We start from the raw sequence: 19,229 nt of genomic DNA on the forward strand, positions 1-19,229 counted from the left end.
TTTTGTAATATGAGATGGTAATTTTAGCCCCTCAAATTGAGGGTGTCTTAATACTTTCTTCAATTATTTATAAATTTATGTTTGTATTTGTGGTTGTTGAATCCTATTGTTTACCGTTTTCAATTTTGACATTTGCTTCGTTTTTAATGCGGTATATACGCAACATTTAGTAGTATATTTTTTTCAATACATTGCATTTGGTAGTATATAACATGCTTAAGTGCCAGACCCGTGTAATTTTGCACGGGTTTAAAACTAGTAGTGTTCTAAAACTAAGTAAAGATGATGCAACAGAAGCTAAGGTACAGTAGCCAATCACGAATATTACCTTTAGAATTACTCAACTTTCATTACATTCTCAACGCTTTTTACATGGTAGCTATTCGCATAGTAAATCAAAGTAAAATGGAACTCAAGTTTTCCAGTTATTATTATTAACATCCGTAAACCCTTCCGTTCGCACAGTACGGAGAGCAAAACTCAGTACACATTCATAATCCCAGCAAATTAACGCTGTGGGAACTTTTCCAAGTCTTCCACAGATGACGCACGACTAGATGTCTTCTTGCTTTCGTTAAAGCTGCGGATGGAAACCAATCTGGGGAAGCAGCGCTGTGAAAATCTAGACGACTTATCTTTCTCGAGCACATAATTATTAGGGGGAGACACACTTCGAGGGCCCGATAAAGGTGAGGTTCCTTTTCTTGGTTTTGGTGGGAGAGCAGGATTATTCGGAGATGTGCCAATCCTCTGGCTGCCATCACTTTCATATCCTGGAAAACTGAGCCCAAAGCCACCACGCTCTCTCATGCTTTCTCGGAAAAGATCAGCTAATTTTTTCTTTTTAGGTTTCAAAGCGGGTTCTTGACTAATACCAGTAGCTCCTTCAGGTAAATTTCCGGTTACTCCGGGAGCTGATGAGAAACTTCGACGAACTGGTGTACTCCCTCGGGAACGGAGGGATGCTGCATCAAAGAAATTGTTTGGAAAATTTTCAAAAACGATGATAAAAAATCTCCAGCATGACAGTCGGCAGCATGTATTCACTATATTAGTTCGACACATAACTCTGGCAGCGTGGCAGAGTGTCATGTCTGACAACCCGGATCTTTATATTGAAAAGGTAAACATGAAAGTTCTCACAAAATAACTGTTGTCTACACTCCATACCATGACGCTCCGGCAGTTGCAAGCCAGTTGGAGAACATCAATTAATAAATGTAATTCTCATAATTTCTATATGTCCGACATGTGATAGTGTAGATGAATTAAGTATGAAACTGTAAGCAAAATGACAAGGATAAGATTGCAAAAAAAAAAAAAAATACAGGAGAGAGACAATGTCCACTGTTTCAAGCTTACCACTGCTAAGTCTGACATCGAAAACAGCTTTATTAACTTGTGGAGAAAATGTTTTATGAAGTCGAGGAGTTCCAATTGAAGGATGTACAGGAGTATTGCCGCGAGAAGGAGTGAAATCTGCAGGTGTATCAGACAAGAGTTTAGCAGTTTCCAAAACCATCTTTTAATTGAGGATTTATTCCTGAATCAGTCTTTTAAATATTATGTATCATCAACTGAACTGTTCATTTGAAAATTTGTACAAGGCACCAGCAAAGATTCCAAAACAAGCCCAATCAGAAGCACCGCCGAAACACTACACATTTAGACTATCAACATATTCCTGAAACATTGTTATTGTTATATGATTGACAGACTGGACTAATAGTTCCACATTCTTACCTCCATTCACGCTGTAAAAATCATCTTCACAATCAGACTCTAGCCAGCCTTGGGTGTCGTAGAAGGCCTCCTCTCTACTGCCTATCAAAACAACAGAAATATTATCAACTCCTATTAACAGTAAATGAATATTATTAGTATAAAATGATTGATCAATGATGGTAAACACCCTAAATCTAACAACACTATATATAGTACACCAGGCATCAAATATACACCCAAAACTCTCTTTTGTAGTTGTTAATTTCATGATAAGCTTGCCAAACATACAAAACCATGCCCTTGTACTAGGAGTAGACTTGACAAAATTAATCCGACCCGACTCCCGAATTGTGGACTCAAACTTCACCCGAACCCGAAGTGACCCGTCCTTATGAAACCTGTTGGAATAAAATTGCAGTAACAATGTAAAAGGAAAAGAGATAACCGATTCGTAGTGACGTGGTAATAGAGCCACTGCCTTGAAAACTATATTTCCGGTACGACCGTGGTGGCGATCAGCAAATGACCGGTAGTTCCCCAAGGATTTACACTACTACACTCAGGCGCGCCCACTCGAGACTGAGAGCATTGGAACGACAGAATTTATCTTTACCCAGAAATTATAGAGAATGAGAAGAGAGGAAGAGAGTGTGTTGTTGTGATTTCTGGAATGAAGAAGGTCCCTTTATATAGGAGAAAAATAGCAGGTGAGGAGCCAAAAATTGATTCCGCATTAACATCAGTCAAACGTGATTAAGGAGCCATTAACGCAGAAGATATGGCTCTTAATTGCAGACGATTTAACAGATGCACGCACGCGCGCGCGTGTGCGAGCTGAATTAAGCACCTCGCAAAGCTTCCACAAAAGCCTCCCATGACCCACTAGTGATATGGTAAGGAGTGTGGTCATATATAAACACATGACAACAACTTCATTCTACCAATGTGGGACAAATTGGAAAAACTACAAAGGCATAACAAGCCCCTATTTCCAACAAAACCGACCCGAATGTTTATCGTTGGAGATTGACAGTTCCCTAAATAACTTGATAATAAAAAACCTGAAAATGAGCTGACTCGAACCCGGTCTGGTTGCCCCACTACATACATACAGAAAGTAGTTTTTGGATTACCTATAAAGAAGATTGTTTTACGAAATGTATTAAACCGCTAAGTCTATTTCAAATAAGGTACTCGAGATTAGGCGCACATGTAACTAATTCCATTGTGTTTCAAAAGAGGTGCTAACAGAAAGTATTCAGATAAACTCCCTAGATTTTAAAATCACAAATTTAACCAAACATTTGACTTTGAAAAAACACATGGAGCACCCCTTATTTTACATACCTACTAGTACGATCAAAGCCTAAATCAAACAATGAATTAATTGAGTTTGGTTAGCATCATTATCATACAATTAAGTTTAGCCCAATAATTGTTTTCGTTGTTCACAAAATCATAATAGAGCACAAATGACAATGCATAGACAGAGAATTTCAGAAACAATTTCGATACTTTGTCTACAATTGGATAGTAGGATCAATTGTTTGCCTATTCCACTTTAGATGTCTTTTTATTTGTTTGACTTTATATTTTAGCATTGCTTTTGGCTAATTTCAGTGTCAATCTGAATAAATTATTGGGTCATTCATAGGTTTTCTTAGTCTTTGTGACAAAAAAAATACATAAAAAAAGTTACGGAGTAACGATAAAGATATGAATAGCAACTCTAGAAAGTAAAAAGTATATAAACAGTTGATTTTTTTTGGTCTAAACCATCCGGTAATACTAAACCACATTGGCCCGACTAATCCGGATTTCGGGGCGTGTCCAAGGATTACGGTATTTAAACCCCTCCCAATCGCAGTTGTGGGGGATCGATCCGCAGACCTCCCTACCAAGCGCAGCCCCATGCTACCACTGCGCCAACCAGATAGAAAGACAAAAAGTGGGACTGCTATTAGATACTGAAATGAGCAGTAGAGTCCAATTTGATTAGCATGTATCGGTGTGGTCCTCCATTGACTAAAATTAATAATAATCTCGTATGACGACGACATCATCATCAAAATGCAAAATACCAATCAACCAAAATATGTAGCATCTAAAGTGATCCACCATGTTTAATATTACCCCCTTCTAATAAATTGTTTACCTATAATTAAAAGCGGTAAATAATTGATTGAGACGAAGGTAACCAATGTATATAAAACCAACAAAAAAATTTTTGTTCCCAAGCACTTAATGCCAAAAAGCATAAAGTAAAGTAAAAAGTAACAGAATCATTTAAAAAAAATGAATAAGGGAAAAGGGCAGCAATCATCCAACAAATCAACCCAAATAATAGAGAAAAGAAAAACAAAAAATAAATAAGTATTGATGGATCAAAAATTCTCATTTAAAACGGGTATATCTGTCTGTCGGGGAAAGCGGAAGTAAAAAGAATACCATGGTTGCTGCGATAACTAGAAATAGAATGGAAAGGAGAAACTCTGGACTTGAAAGAAGTAGAGATGATGGGAGGAGGGTCAACAGGAGGAAGAATAGTAGTAGTAACAGGAGGGGGTTTGTGTTTGTGTTTATCAGGAGTGGGAGGGATGGAGGAAGAATTGTTGTCTTGAGACATCTGGACTTTTGCAGAGGATGTATTTTTGTGAATCGTTGATATACATGTTCCCATTTTATTACACAAAATCACCCCCTGATAACTCAGAAGATTATTCAGAGGAAAGAGAGAGACAAGGCCAAGGGGTTTCGTTTTTGTATTAAAATACTGTGGGAAGACTCTTAGATGAGAGAATTAGTCTGAGTTATATACTTATATATAATCGGGCAATTATATCGTGATTTTTTTTAGGGTTATTCTACGTAATAACCCTGTGTTTTTTTGAATTCTAGCTGGTAACCATTCGTTTTTCAACTATCCACATGGTAACCCTGAACTTATCAAAAAATGTTCTCCTTGACTCTCAACTTTTATTCCGTTAAAATACTCCGTTAGTTTGAATGTTTATTGAGACTTAGGCTTGTCTTTTACACTTCAAATGCTTAAATGACCAAGTAACTATGATTTTCTCAACTAAATTAAAATAAATAAACCTTGAATTTTGCTAACAAATAATTATATTATAAGTGTGGTAAGAGTATAATTCATAACCTTTTTATTATCATTCTTATTATTATCATCATTTTTATTGCTTAACAAAGAATATTAAAGTAGTAAAAATATCGATCCACATCTTACCTTTGTTTTTGTTATAAAAATAATATCAATATTAACAATTATAATCTAATCTAATTTATAACAAAAAATAAAAGTAAGATGTGTTTCAATATATTTACTATTTTAATATTCTTTGTTAAGCAATAAAAATGATAATAATAATAATGAAAATAAAAAGATTATGAATTATACTCTTAAGTGTCCCTAGAATATAATTATTTGTTAGGAAAATTTGGGGTTTATTTATTTAATTGAGTTGAGAAGACCATAGTGACTTGGCCATTTAAGCATTTGAAGTCTAAAAAACAAGCCCAAATCCCAATAAACATGCAAACTAACGGAGTTTTTTAACGGAATAAAAGTTGGGGGTCATGGAGAACGTTTTTTGATAAGTTCAGGGCTACCATGTGGGTGGTTGAAAAATGAAGGGTTACCAGCTAGAATTCAAAAAAACACAGGGTTACCGCGTAGAATAACCCTATAATAAATATAGAAAATATATATTAATATAATAATAAAAATATTAAATAGATTAATATAATAATAATGATAATAGTAAGAATATAAAATAAGAATAATATTATTAATGTTGAATCGAATCGAATCGATCAATCGAATCGAATCAATCGAATCGAATGAATGGAATGAATCAATCGAATCGAACTTATTAGAATTTGAACTAAACTGAATTTATAAGAACTGAAATTAAGTCCAAAAGAACAGGGCCTAATATAGGAAGATGAGGTATAGTTTGGATTATTCTTATCAAATATCCCTAAAATAAAAGATCTATAAATACCGCGCATGTATAAGCGGGTTCCATACTACACACTGTGAGTTTTGGATTGCGTCTCCTCTGTCCTGAAACGTGTTACCGTATGCAAAACAAACCGAGTAATTGAGTTTATTATTAAGCTAAACCAATGAGTTGGAGAGTTGGGACCCACCATCCATGTCTGTATAACTTGCGATTGATTGGCAGAGTCCATAATTTTAATTATACTCCGTATGAAAAAAGTCTTTATTTAAAAAAAATAAAAAAAAGGGTTATTTACGCGGAGCACTTGTGTTTTTTAATTCTGAAGAACCCTTTTTTTTTCAACCACCCACATGGTAGCCACTGAACTTATCAAAAACGTTCTCCATGACCCCCAACTTTTATTAGTTAAAAAGCTAGTTAGTTTGCGTGTTTATTGGGATTTGGGCTTGTTTTTTAGACTTCAAATGCTTAAATGGCCAAGTCACTATGGTCTTCTCAACTCAATTAAATAAATAAACCCCAAATTTTCCTAACAAATAATTATATTCTAGGGACACTTAAGAGTATAATTCATAATCTTTTTATTTTCATTATTATTATTATCATTTTTATTGCTTAACAAAGAATATTAAAATAGTAAATATATTGAAACACATCTTACTTTTATTTTTTGTTATAAATTAGATTAGATTATAATTGTTAATATTGATATTATTTTTATAACAAAAACAAAGGTAAGATGTGGATCGATATTTTTACTACTTTAATATTCTTTGTTAAGCAATAAAAATGATGATAATAATAAGAATGATAATAAAAAGGTTATGAATTATACTCTTACCACACTTATAATATAATTATTTGTTAGCAAAATTCAAGGTTTATTTATTTTAATTTAGTTGAGAAAATCATAGTTACTTGGTCATTTAAGCATTTGAAGTGTAAAAGACAAGCCTAAGTCTCAATAAACATTCAAACTAACGGAGTATTTTAACGGAATAAAAGTTGAGGGTCAAGGAGAACATTTTTTGATAAGTTCAGGGTTACCATGTGGATAGTTGAAAAACGAAGGGTTACCAGCTAGAATTCAAAAAAACACAGGGTTACTACGTAGAATAACCCTTTATTATATTACTATTGTTTTTATTATTATTATTTTATTTATATTTAATATATTTATTTATTATTATATTATTATGATTAATGGCAATATTAGTAGTATAAAGTATTAATATTTATTATTATTATAATTATTATTATTATTATTATTATTATTATTATTATTATTATTATTATTATTATTATTATTATTGATGGGGCATATTCTGCACCCGCTGACCGAGTCAACATATTGAGCAAGGTCAAAGATATCCAAAGCAAGTCAACACCTTGGATGTCTAGCCGACGCACTGTGTCGGTCATCTGTCACTGGGTCTCGGCCAGCAACTAGCCAAGGGACACGACACATCCGCGTACTTACATCCAAGACCTCTCGGCATGGAGTCAACAGGGCCCGCCGGCCTGCCATGGGTTCCCTCGGCCGAGGGTAGATCGTCTTTCCACCTGCTAGCCACTTGGCCACTTGGCCACTACGTGACAAAAGGTGAAAGTCTATAAATACTCCTCAACCCTCATTGAGGAAAGGATCCGAAAATAATCAATTAAACATACTAATCTGGTATAAACTCCCTTATCTCTCTACAATATACTTTGTGCCAAGTAACACACAACTTAATCCCTTTAAGTTTACTGACTTGAGCGTCGGAGTGAGTTCGCTCGGTACCAAGCCGAGCCCTCAGTTTGTTCATTGTTTCAGGAGAGGCCGAAAGGAAGAGTCAAGCAAAGTCATCATTCTACAAGTTTACGTGGTAACAAATCTGCTCCGTAATCAGACCCGGAACAATTGGCGCCGTCTGTGGGAAGACCATACTAAAAGCTAGTCAAATCCCTTACCAAAAAAAAAAAAAAAAAAAAAAAAAAACCACACAAAACAAAACCCACCCAACAAGCTAAGAAGATGTCAAAACAACAAGAAGCAATTGTGACCGACGAAACTGCATTCTATCAGGATGACACAGTCCACAATTCTGAGATTGGGCAGTCCCCCACCGGCCGAGTAATTCAACCGGCGTACGGGATGCCAATAATACCGTAAACACCATTGTTCACGGCCATGTCACTATCATGGGACATGTGGTCGATGCAGCCAAACCAAGTCGCTCCCGGACTCGATGGGTAATACGCCGATCACCCCGCCGCAACGACGGTGACGGCAAAGACACCCGCAAGTGACCAGGGCCCATAAAGTGACCCGAACAACTTGTCCGGCGATACAAGGAGCCGTGCATACTAGGACACGGCGGAGCCCATACATCGTCGGCGGCGGACCAAAGTCCTTCCCCCACTCGTGGGAGGACAGCGTCGCCGCGAAACCAACGAGGCCACCCCGAAGAAACGAAGAAAGGAGTCCGACTCTCCAAAGTCGGACACCAAGAAGCCCTTCCCGCCACGGGGAGAGAAGCCGGACTAGGGCTGCGAGGAGCCGATCGCCGCGTGTCATTCGACACGTGGTCAGACAGCCCTTCAATGCCTATGTCCTCGACGTCTCCGTGCCGACCAAACTGAAGCTGCCGTCCCTGTCATACAAAGGGGAGAGTGACCCAACCGACCACGCCGAGGCTTTCGAGTCTTACATGTCGGTATGGGAGCAGCCAGATGAGGTATGGTGCCGAGTCTTCCCAACAACCCTTCATGGGATGGCCCAGAGTTGGTACAAGGGGCTACCCAATGGTTCGGTATATTGCTATGCCGACCTAAGAGACAACTTCATAGCCCAGTACTCTTGCAACAAGAGGAGGGCCGTGGAGACATCCGATCTCCTCACTATCCGACAGGGGGAAGACGAGTCCCTCCGGAGCTACGTGAAGAGATTCGACGCAAAAGCTCAGCAGATCCGTGAGCTAAACAGTGAATTGGCGGCCTTCGCACTAATGAAAGGCCTGCCGAAAGGCGACCTCAAAAATGAGCTGATCAAGTGCGAGGTCCTCAACCTGGACTCCGCCAGAAGGATGGCGGACCAAGCCGTAAAAGTGGAGGATTACCACAAGACCGGGTAGGCCACGGTGAAGCCGGGCACCAAGAAAGGATGAGCCGCCGGGAGAATACTGATGAAGGTCGCCGTGACAGTAATCGGTCACGACCTGAAAGATCTAACAGGAAACAGAACTCGGCGGGCGCCGGGGGGAGTTCGGGACCATACACCCATAAGCGGTACAGCGGTCTCACCCCTCTGGTCAAATCACCGGCCGAGGTCTTCGCCCTGAGCAAGAATGAAGGGCAGAAATGGGCAAGACCCCCCAAGATGAAGGGGGAAGGCGACGCAAGCCAATTTTGCGATTACCACGGCCAGACCGGCCATAAGACCGACGATCGTCAGCATCAAGAACGCCATCGAGGAGTCGATCCGAAAGGGGGCCCTCAGCAAGTATGTAGCTAGGGCCCCGGAATCAAGCTCCGACGGGGCAAATAGGAAATCGGTGTTCCAGAGGATATGAGTGATCCAAATGGTTACCGGAGGTAACGAGAACGGAGGGTCCGCTAAATGGCACAAACGACACCTAAATGAGCTTTACCAAGCCATCAACTTTGTGCCCGCCACAGCGATCCCCGCTTCCACCGTCCCCGATATAACCATCGGAAAGAAAGACTACGAAGGAGTCGTAGCCCCCACACAACGATCCCGGTGGTCCACCTAGATATAGCCAACCACTTGGTTAAGAGGTGCCCTTGATACAGCGCCTATACAAACATCATGTTCAAGGAATGCTTCCTCAATCTCGGTCTGAAGATTGAGGACCTAAGCCCCTGTACCAACCCACTATACAGCTTCTCGGGGGCCTGGTGCCCCCGGGGTCAATCAAGTTCACGGTGATGTTTGGCCAGGAAGATGCGGCTAAGAATGTTTGGTCCGAGTTCGTGGTCATTGATGGTTCGTCCGCCTACAATGTCCTTATAGGCCGAGTCACTCCGAGCGATGCCGATCTTTGTAATGTCCATCCGGACCCCGACATTGATGTATGTCTCGCACCGGGGGAGGCACAAAAGCTCGTCTCAAAGGACGAGAAAGACGAAATTGTCAATGTCAAGTATCCGCCGAGGGTGCAACATGCGGTCCCTCAAAGTGGCGAAGAAATCGGAGAAGGGGAAAAGCCCATCCTTACGACAGGAGGGTGATCCGATGAGCACCAACAACGTCGGCATGGTCGAGGGAGCCGAGACCGAGCAAGTGGAAATTGACCCAGGACGCACCGTAATCGCGTCGGTGTCGGCACGGAGCCAAAGTTCGAGCCGATCTCCTTGACTGCCGAGGAAGAACAAAGACGTCTTCGCGTACTCCGCCGCCGAAATGCCAGGAGTGAGCCGAGAGGTGATCGTTCACAAGCTGAACGTGCTCTCCAACGCTCGCCCTGTCAAAAAACAAAGATGAGGAACTCCTCGGCCGAGAAAGATGAGGCCATCAAGGCCGAGGTAGACAAACTATTAGAGGCAGGCTTTATCATGCCTTGTACTTACCCCGAGTGGCTAGCAAATGTTGTAATGGTGAGGAAGTCATCGGGGGGTGGAGGATGTGTGTGGATTTTACAAATCTTAATAAAGCATGTCCTAAAGATTGTTATCCCTTGCCTCGAATAGATAGTTTAATAGACGCAACGGCAGGCTACACTATCGAGCCTCGCTCGACGCCTTTTCGTGGTACCATCGGTATTCATGGTCGAAGAAGACATGCCTAAGTGCGCATTCATCACCATACACGGCACATACATGTATAAAATGATGTCGTTCGGTTTGAAAAAACGCCGCGCAACTTACACTAGGCTGGTGGACAAAGTGTTTCAAGATCAAAAAAGGCGAAACATCGAGGCTTACGTCGACGATGCTATTGTAAAAAGCAAGTCCGACGGCGAGCACTTGGCCGACTTGAGCGAAACGTTTTGTTCACTAAGGAAATACAAGATGAAACTTAACCCAATGAAATGCAACTTCGGTGTCCGGGCGGGTAAGTTCCTCGGCGTGCTTGTCGGTGCGGGGGAATTGATGCCAATCCGAGAAAGTCCAAGCAATACTTTGGACCTACGGAGCCGAGGAATCGAAAAGAGGTTATGATGTTGACCAGGAGGATGGCGGCTCTCGCCCGTTTCATCTCTCGGTCAACCGACAAGAGCACCCCATTCTTCAAAGTGTTGAAGGGGAATAAAGACTTGGTGGGGGAGGAACAGAGCACGGCTTTCAGGCAATCGAAAGCTCATCTTCAAACTCTCCCAAACCCCGTCCGTGCCGATCTTTGGGGAGACGCTATATCTATACATAGCGATTACCTCGGCCACGGTCGATCTGCCGTGATCATCAGAGAAGAAGACAAACAGCAGCACCCAATCTACTTCGTCAGCCATACATTGTTGTCCGCCGAAAGAAATTACCCACTGATTGAAAAAGCAGCCTTTGCTATCGTCGTTGCCGCAAGGAAACTAAAACCTTACTTCGACGCACATCCCGTGACGGTCTTAACCGACCAACCATTGGAGAAAGCATTGGAAAAATTTGAACAATCCGGCAGGCTCATCAAATGGGCAGTAGAGCTATCCGGCTTCGGCATTCAATACAAGCCGAGGCCCTCGATAAAGGGGGGCACTTGCGACTTCCCCGGCCGAGTGCACATATCAAGAGGAACCAAACCCGGAGTTTGGGAAGTATACACCGACGGGTCCTCCACGGCGAACAGCTCAGGAGCCGGCATCCTTATCATCAGCCCAAACGGGGACAAGTTTGAGTACGCCTTGAAATTTACCTTCTCGGCCCCAAACAACGAATCCGAATACGAGGCGGTGATAACTGGAGTCGAGCTAGCTAGAGCTGCCGGAGCAGAACACATTGTGTTGAAGACAGACTCACTATTGGTTACTAACCAAATCAGAGGAGAGTTTGAGGCTCGGGACGACGGGATGGTAAGATACCTGGAAAGGGTAAAAGCTGACACAGCAAAATTGAAATCTTTCCAAATCCAATGCATTCCCAGGTCTGAGAACAACCGAGCCGACGCTCTCTCAAAACTTGCGAGTTCTACTATCAAGAATGTCACCGGACCGTCTTTGGTGGATATCGGGAATGCTAAAAGCATCACCGAGACCGTCGGCATGGTGGGCGACATAGAAGCCGAGACGACGTGGATGACTCCGATAATGAAGTACAAACTGACAAATGAGTTACCGGAGGCACGCAGTCTCTCCCAGAAGATAAAAAGGATCGCCGCAAGGTACTTGGTGTTTGAAGGAGAGTTGTATAGAAGGTCCGTAATAAGGCCACTTCTAAAATGTGTCGGCCTCAACCGACGCAGAGCTCATCTTGAGAGATTCACGAAGGCATCTGTGGACATCACATGGGGGCAAGAACACTAGCCCACAAAGCTCTCCGAGCCGGCTACTTCGGGCCCACCATGCTTGAGGATTCCAGAGCTAAGACCAAGAAGTGTAAAAATTGTCAGATGCATGCTCCGGTGATACATGCACCTTCCCGAGACATGCAACCGGTGCTTAGTCCCCTTCCTTTTGCACAGTGGGGGATGGATTTATTGGGGCCATTTCCAACGGCCTCCGGAGGAAGAAAGTACCTGATAGTCGCCGTCGACTACTTCACCAAATGGGTCGAAAGCGTCGCGGTACTGCCAAGACGACGGCGGCCGTAAGAAAGGTAATCGGGAGAACGTCATAACTCGATTTGGGTTACCCCAAGTCATGGTGTTTGACCACGGTCGAGAGTTTTGGAGTGACATAGTGATGAAGCGGCTAGAAGAGCTCGGTATCAAGTTTGCATACTCTTCCGTCCGCCACCCTCGAGCAATGGGCGGCGGAGGCGGCTAATAAAACAATCCTAAACGGGCTGAAAAAGAAAGTTGAAGATCTAAAGGGAAGGTGGGTTGATGAACTACCGGCGTCTGTGGTCCCTTAGAACCACGGAGAAAGAAGCGACGGGTGCACGGTCCATTCCACCTAGTCTATGGATCGAAGCCGTCCCGCCAATTGAAGCATCGGTGCCAACATTCGAAGGCAAACCTTTGACCCGGTCGAGAATGAGAAAGGCACGAGAGTCTCCCTATACAGTCGAAGAAAGCCGAGACACGGCACGGCTTAACTTGGCAGTATATCAAAATCGAATGAGAAGAGCATACAACCGTAGGGTCCACAAAAGAGACTTAAGAGTAGGAGATCTAGTCCTAAGAAAGTCAGCCGCCACCAACAAAGGAAACATCCATGGCAAAATGATGGCCAACTGGGAAGGACCCTACAAAGTGGTCGAAGAAATGAGGCCGGGTACATACCAGCTGACAGACATGGAGGGAGTGCCTCTAATGAGCCACTGGAACACCGACAATCTTAGAAAATACTTCGTATAGCGGCGGAGGTGTCCAAGACCGTTGTGGGCACCCCAACGCTTGATTATGTCTAATGAAGAATGTTCCAAGTTTTCTATCAAAGTGAAATGTCCCTCCCATAGTCATACCAAGATATTTACAACAGCGGTCAAATCTGCCGCCTCGGCTAACTAAGACCGAGAGTGAACAACATGCTTAGGAAACGTATAAGTACAGTTGAGATGAAAATCTGACGCCTCGGCTAACTAAGACCGAGAGTGAACGAGGAAGCAACCAATATAGTCTCTGATCTGACGCTGCCGCGCCGTAACCCCGATTCCCGGCCAAAGCCGGAAGCGACGAGGACACAACGACCGATACGCTAACATGTTCACAACGGCGGTTGGGAAACGCAAATCTGATCGCCTCGGGCGGTGGAGGAAGCGACCGACACGCAAACATGTTTAAAAACGTTAAGTACAGTTGAGATACGCATTCTAACTGCCTCGGCCAAAGCCGAAGGTGGAAACAGAAAAGAAGCGCTCAATTAATAACGTAAGAAGACAACTCAGATGAAAATGAGAAAAAGACCTCGGCCAAGCCAGAGGCAAAGTAAACAAACTCTTATTAAAAATGTTTACAGATAATACAAGGAAGAAGTCGACGGCCGTCCCCATAGGGATAGCCTAAACACTACCTACCAAAGTTTACAAAAAAGAAAGAACAGCAAAAGGGTACACACATAAGACATGAAGTGCCAAAAGATGGCAGGGAGGAAAGGCTTAATAATTGGCCCCCGAACAGCTGAAGCTATCCGAGATGCCGGGTGAACCTGGGAACGACCGCCCGTCTCCCTATGCTCATTCTTTGCTCGCCACCGGCGACATCAAGAAGATCATCTTTGGTGGGCGACCCAGAAGCCGATCAGGCGCTTCGGCTTCACCGCCTTTAGCCTCTCGCCTTCCTCCCGGCCGCCTTCGCCTTTTCAAAGATGGGCCGCCTTCTCCGCAGCCTCCTCTTCCTCCTTCTTCACCTTTGCCTCCTCCCATGACCTTCTCCTCCGCGGCCTTCGCCTTAGCATCAAGCTTATCATCAAACAGCTCGTCAAATCTTTGCCACGGAAAGGAGCCTTCAGGAAAGAGCTCTCCGATCACTTCCCTGGCAGCTTCCTCGGCCAGGTCCCGGTATTGGGCGCACATGTTAGGGAGGACGACGCTTTGGAGCGTCTCAATGTCCTCCTCCCTCTGGGTGAGGATTGCATTTGTGTTCCTGTGTGACTTCGACTGAAGCCGATACAGGGACTTCCATTCCTCCCTCTTCTTAACGGTGAAGTCAAATGCTTTTCGAAGCTTGTCATGCTCCTCCAAAGATCGCCTCCCAGCCTCAACCTTGGCTCTCTCAAGAAGGGGATCGCCTTTTCGGCGTCCTCCCTAAGTCTTCGCTCGCAAGAACCGCCTTTTCGGCCTCAACCTTGGCCCTCTCGGCTTCCTTCTTCGCGGGGAGCGAGATCAAGCCGAGCCGCTCAGGCGTGGGGCGCTTCGGCCATGACCTTTTCTTGCTCCATAATATGAGCACCGCCATATCGCCCACTTCGCCAAAGATCTTTCTAATCGGGGCGGGGAAGGCTTCGGGGAGGAGGAGATGACGGCGGCATCTTTATCAATCGTCTGCGCGCAGTCGCTTCTCAATAAGCCGTTCGAGGGACCGGTAGACGGCGGCGGTTGATCTACAAAAATGCGGACAAAGCATCCATGTCAACATTCATTGACATGCCGGAGAGCTGTCATCGGGAACACCTAATGAACCAGCTAAACCGAGCCACGGGTTAGATCCGTACCGATCCGGGCTTCTTAGACAGAGGGCCTGGCCCCGTTTCTTTGCCGGCCTCGGTAGCGATGGCGCGGCGATGTGAGTCTCTTTTCTCTTACGAAAGAGAGGAGATTCCTCTGCCACGGTGGTCTCCTCATCGGTAATATCGACGACCACCACCGTCTCCTTTTGGACCGCAGGGATTGGAGGCTGAATTGAAGTTGACGCCGTCGCCGCCGAAGACGTTGCTTTTCGCGTTCGGCGCGACACTTTACTGGCAACCTTCGCCTGGGCCGCCGTTACATCCAATGCCTTCAGCTGCTGATCCATGAGGTCGTTTGGCGCCGGTCTGCGATCACGTGTCTCGGCCTTAGGATGCATATCAACAACTTTTCCGTCCTTGCCGAGTCCCAACCTCTTAAGGGTATCCTCAGACAGATCCGGGCCAAAACGGTCTGCAAAGGAAACGAAGCAAGAGTTAAGTAGAAGAAATAAATCAAAATTCAAAAACAGAAACAGTAAAAGCAGAGATGGGCCTCACACCGACCCCACTCACCCTGTTCGAGGGCCGGTATGAGGCCGACGTGGCAGAGCAGTTTATCCTGAAGAATGATCTGCGTCGGGGCATCCATCCCTTCGGCATCCCATTCTTCTCAGCCTCAAACAGCTTCATTGCCCGTTTTTCGTCCTCATTAAGATGGACCTTGATGGCATCCATCTTAAGCTTACTCCGGGAGACATATTTCTCACGCTCCCCCCGGCTCTCACACCGCAAATTGACACGGTGCTCAAAGGACCGAGGCAGTGGATAATCCTCCGGAACCTCGACGTACACCCACCGCGCCTTCCAGTCCTTGCAGGAAGTAAGCTTAGAGACGGAGACGTAACCCGGCTCTGTCTGCACGCTGTACCACCCCACGCCACCAGGGGCTGACGGCCGAAGGTGATGAAGCCGGCAGAATAAGTTAACCGTTGGGGCCTCCTTTTTAAAGAGACAGAGCCACACAAAGCCAACTATAGTCCTAATGGCCAACGGATGCAGTTGAGCCACGGCGACATTCATGGCTTTAAGGATGGCTGCGGCGTATTCATTCAGAGAAAACCGGAGCCCATACTCCAGGTGTCTGATGTATACGCCGATACAGCCCTTGGGAGGGCAACAGACCGCTTGACCCTCCTTGGGGATAACAATCCTATACTCCCTGCCGAAGGAGAAATGATGTTCGAAAAAATCGAAAGAACAATGGCGAACTTGTTGGTCCAAGCACGATCAGGACTGATCTTACAGGCTTCGCCGTGATCCAAGAGATGCGGCCTCTCATCGGAATGAGTCCTTTCCTCATCATCACCGTCATCATCATCATCATCCGAGAAACCATCCAAATACTGATCGTCAACCTCAGGAGAAGGAGACCTAGGACCCCCGGACCTTATCGGGATGGCGGCTAGTGCCTCCTCTTCATCAAGACGCGACGGGAAGCCCCCCGGCGCAGGATTACTAGGTCCGGCATCAGCAGAAGACATGATAACGAATATTTAACAAGAAAAAAGATTGAAGAATTTGTTTGATTACCTTGGAAGGAAATGTTACACCGAGTAACGCTTCGAGAAATTAGAAAGAGAAAGGAACTCTTGTAGACACCTCGTTTCTGCACCTCCCGCAAACCACCCGGTGATGATTGGGCCGCATGTTTGATTCGCGGAACGATTAGTGACAATTCGTAAGATTATCGTCAAGTGATTGCTCAAATATTAATGTCAACCTCTTAGTTGTCATCTACGTGCCGATACGGTCGTTTTGGCAGTAATTAGAGTACATTCGGAGTCCGGGTCAAAAACCGTCTCCACTTTCTCGATAGTTTGTTAAATCCCGAGTCGAGTGTTCTGGAATGTTCCGGATATTTCTATTCCATATTTCATAAATTTTATCTTTTGGCAAATAATATCCCGTAATATTTAAAGATAAATCGAATTATTTCCGTCCTACCATAACTTAAACACGGAAATCTTTCTTAGCGGAGGAAACCTCCACGGGAATAGACGCAAGCAGTCTTTGCGCCTCTTCCAAGAGACGACGATGGCTGCTGCGCCTCTTCCCAGTGCCCTTCTTTGCATGATTTACGTATCTTTTTATATCTTTCCGAGATTCACTTCCAAAGAGTCTCAGAAACCCTATTCCTTCACGTGATTAGTATAAATAGGAGCCTTCGTTCCTCATATTTCTCACGCGAGTGTCCGCCCTTCTCTTCTCCCTTTGCATTCTAGACTTCGTTCTTACTAATTGGCGCCTACGTGCTTGGACTTCCGACCACGTAAGCTCGGATCTTCCGGTACCAGACCTCTCCGTTGCATGACCGACCAATTTGACCACTACACTCAATCAATCTAATTAATTAACTGTTTTAATCGTTTTCCTCTTACGAGGGCACTCTTTCCTTGCATTCGCGTCGAGCATTCACTAATCGATCTTCTTAGTTCTTCTCGTTCCGTCAACATGTAAGTCTGAGGGTGTATAATTCCATTTATTTATTGTATTTTATTATTGTATAACAATTGTAAGGTTTATGTCGAAAACACCATTAAAATCGATTTCTAAAACCGTCTTTAAAACCTGTTTTGCGGATTTCCAGTAGACAGACGTCGAGAAAAGACGCAAAGAATCGCCGCGCCTCTTCGAAGGAGCGCGGCGCCGCTGCGCCTCTTCGTGAGGGCCGCGATTCTCGCTTCTTTTCTTCTTCCTCCGTCCTCTGTAATTCGTATCAAATTTATTTCCTTTGTTTGTTCGTCTGTTAATCCTTCATCATGATAGTTTGATAATTCGCATGTACATATTATCCATCATCATTAACATGTTTTAATTCATCATAAAACCGACTTAAATCCCTAATAATCAATATTTGCGGGTTTTTCGTCATTAAATTCAATTCGGGTTTTAGAAATTCAATTCGTTCATATTGAGTTTCTGGGATTCATTGTTGATATATTTTCATCTGTTTAGTCATTAATTCGTCGTCAATTCATCATGTTTAGTTAATAATTCGTTCAGTTAGTTTAATAAATCATTCATTAACATCGACCCTTCACATAATTAATCCGTTTGTTTCCGTCTTAACCATGTTTTACTGTTTTATGACCTCAATCATATGTAAATAATCTGCTAATAACTTTCATCCGAGTCTAAAATCGTAATCAATCCGTTAATTTACCAATTAACATTAATCGCATTTGCGATTAAAACTGACCAGAGTTCACCCTTGGAACAGACGCAAAGAATCGCCGCGCCTCTCTTCCAAAGGGGCGCGATTTCTTACTGTTCTGTTCCAGGATGAGTTCTACCTCTGAACTCCTTTTCTGCCTTGACGTAGTTTAATTAGTAAGCGTATTAATCAACTAATAGTCGTATTATCACCTTCTGACTTGTTCGTATTTCTTCGTTTTATTCTTTTATTCTTTTTTATCAAATCATCCGTTTTAGCGGTATTTTCGACATAAATCGCCTGTTCCATTGTAATTAATGTAATTTTCATTATTGTGGTTCATATTATTATTATTATTTCGTATCACTTGTATGTTTTCACATGTAAATGAGCATTAAATCCAACTTCGACATCAATTGTATGCTAAATTACGTGTCAACCGACTTAGTATTACATTCTCACATGTTAGGATTAATCTATGGATGTTGCATTGCATGCATATAGCCGACAATATATCAAGTACAAATAACTTCCCTAATCATTAGTAGAGGCCGCTATCGAGGCGGGCGGGATTAGGTGTTCGATCAAAAGAGCTTCCTAATACGTACCCTCACCCCTTACTCCAGATCTCCGTGAGCACCCGTGTTCATTGGCATCCACGAGAGTCATTCTAGACATAGAATGCTAAGGGTAACGATTGCTTAGTGTTCATGTCACTACTTTGTGTCTTGACATGACACGAGGTATTCGAACGGTTCCAATTTCCCATAAAAATTGGTGGCGACTCCATACAAAATGCAAACGCTTGTTTTCGAGCCCTTCACCAAGCGCCCCCGTGGACGGCCCGCTGTCCACAGTTTGGCGACTCCGCTGGGGATATACACTTACGTGTAGCAAGGGTGAAACTTGAACAAGGTTAGGGAATAAGTTTGTACAAGACAATTGTCGGTTTTCATAACTCGGTCTTCCTAGACCGTTTATTCGGCCTTCCTAGGCCCAATCCAACCCATTCGACCAATCGTCCCGTCTAAACGGTCCTAATTCTTATTTGGGCCTAAGGATGGATAGCGATTGACGTCATCCATACCATGATGCTTACTCTTGTTTGTA

At 43.6% G+C, this 19,229-nt stretch overlaps 1 protein-coding gene across 1 annotated transcript; it reads right to left on the reverse strand.

Moving 5' to 3' along the window:
- Positions 1–297: 297 nt before the first annotated feature.
- On the reverse strand, positions 298–4,537 carry LOC141611900 (uncharacterized). Its single transcript, XM_074430552.1, has 4 exons — positions 4,174–4,537; positions 1,744–1,824; positions 1,363–1,479; positions 298–965 (listed from the first exon to the last, which is right to left on the reverse strand). Exons 1-4 carry the CDS (start codon positions 4,403–4,405, stop codon positions 508–510), a joined length of 888 nt encoding a protein of 295 aa, XP_074286653.1. The 5' UTR covers positions 4,406–4,537; the 3' UTR covers positions 298–507.
- Between the last annotated feature and the right edge of the window lie 14,692 nt (positions 4,538–19,229).

The sequence above is a fragment of the Silene latifolia genome, chromosome 11 (genome assembly GCF_048544455.1).
Source record: "Silene latifolia isolate original U9 population chromosome 11, ASM4854445v1, whole genome shotgun sequence".
Classification (NCBI taxonomy): Eukaryota; Viridiplantae; Streptophyta; class Magnoliopsida; order Caryophyllales; family Caryophyllaceae; genus Silene; species Silene latifolia.

Coding starts and splice junctions, on each gene's coding strand:
- LOC141611900 (XM_074430552.1), bottom strand. CDS start 4,405: ATGGGAACATGTATATCAACGATTCACAAAAATACATCCTCTGCAAAA. Junction 1,825..4,173: donor TAGTTATCGCAGCAACCATG/GTATTCTTTTTA, acceptor TTGTTTTGATAG/GCAGTAGAGAGGAGGCCTTC. Junction 966..1,362: donor CGATGTCAGACTTAGCAGTG/GTAAGCTTGAAA, acceptor TCTTTGATGCAG/CATCCCTCCGTTCCCGAGGG.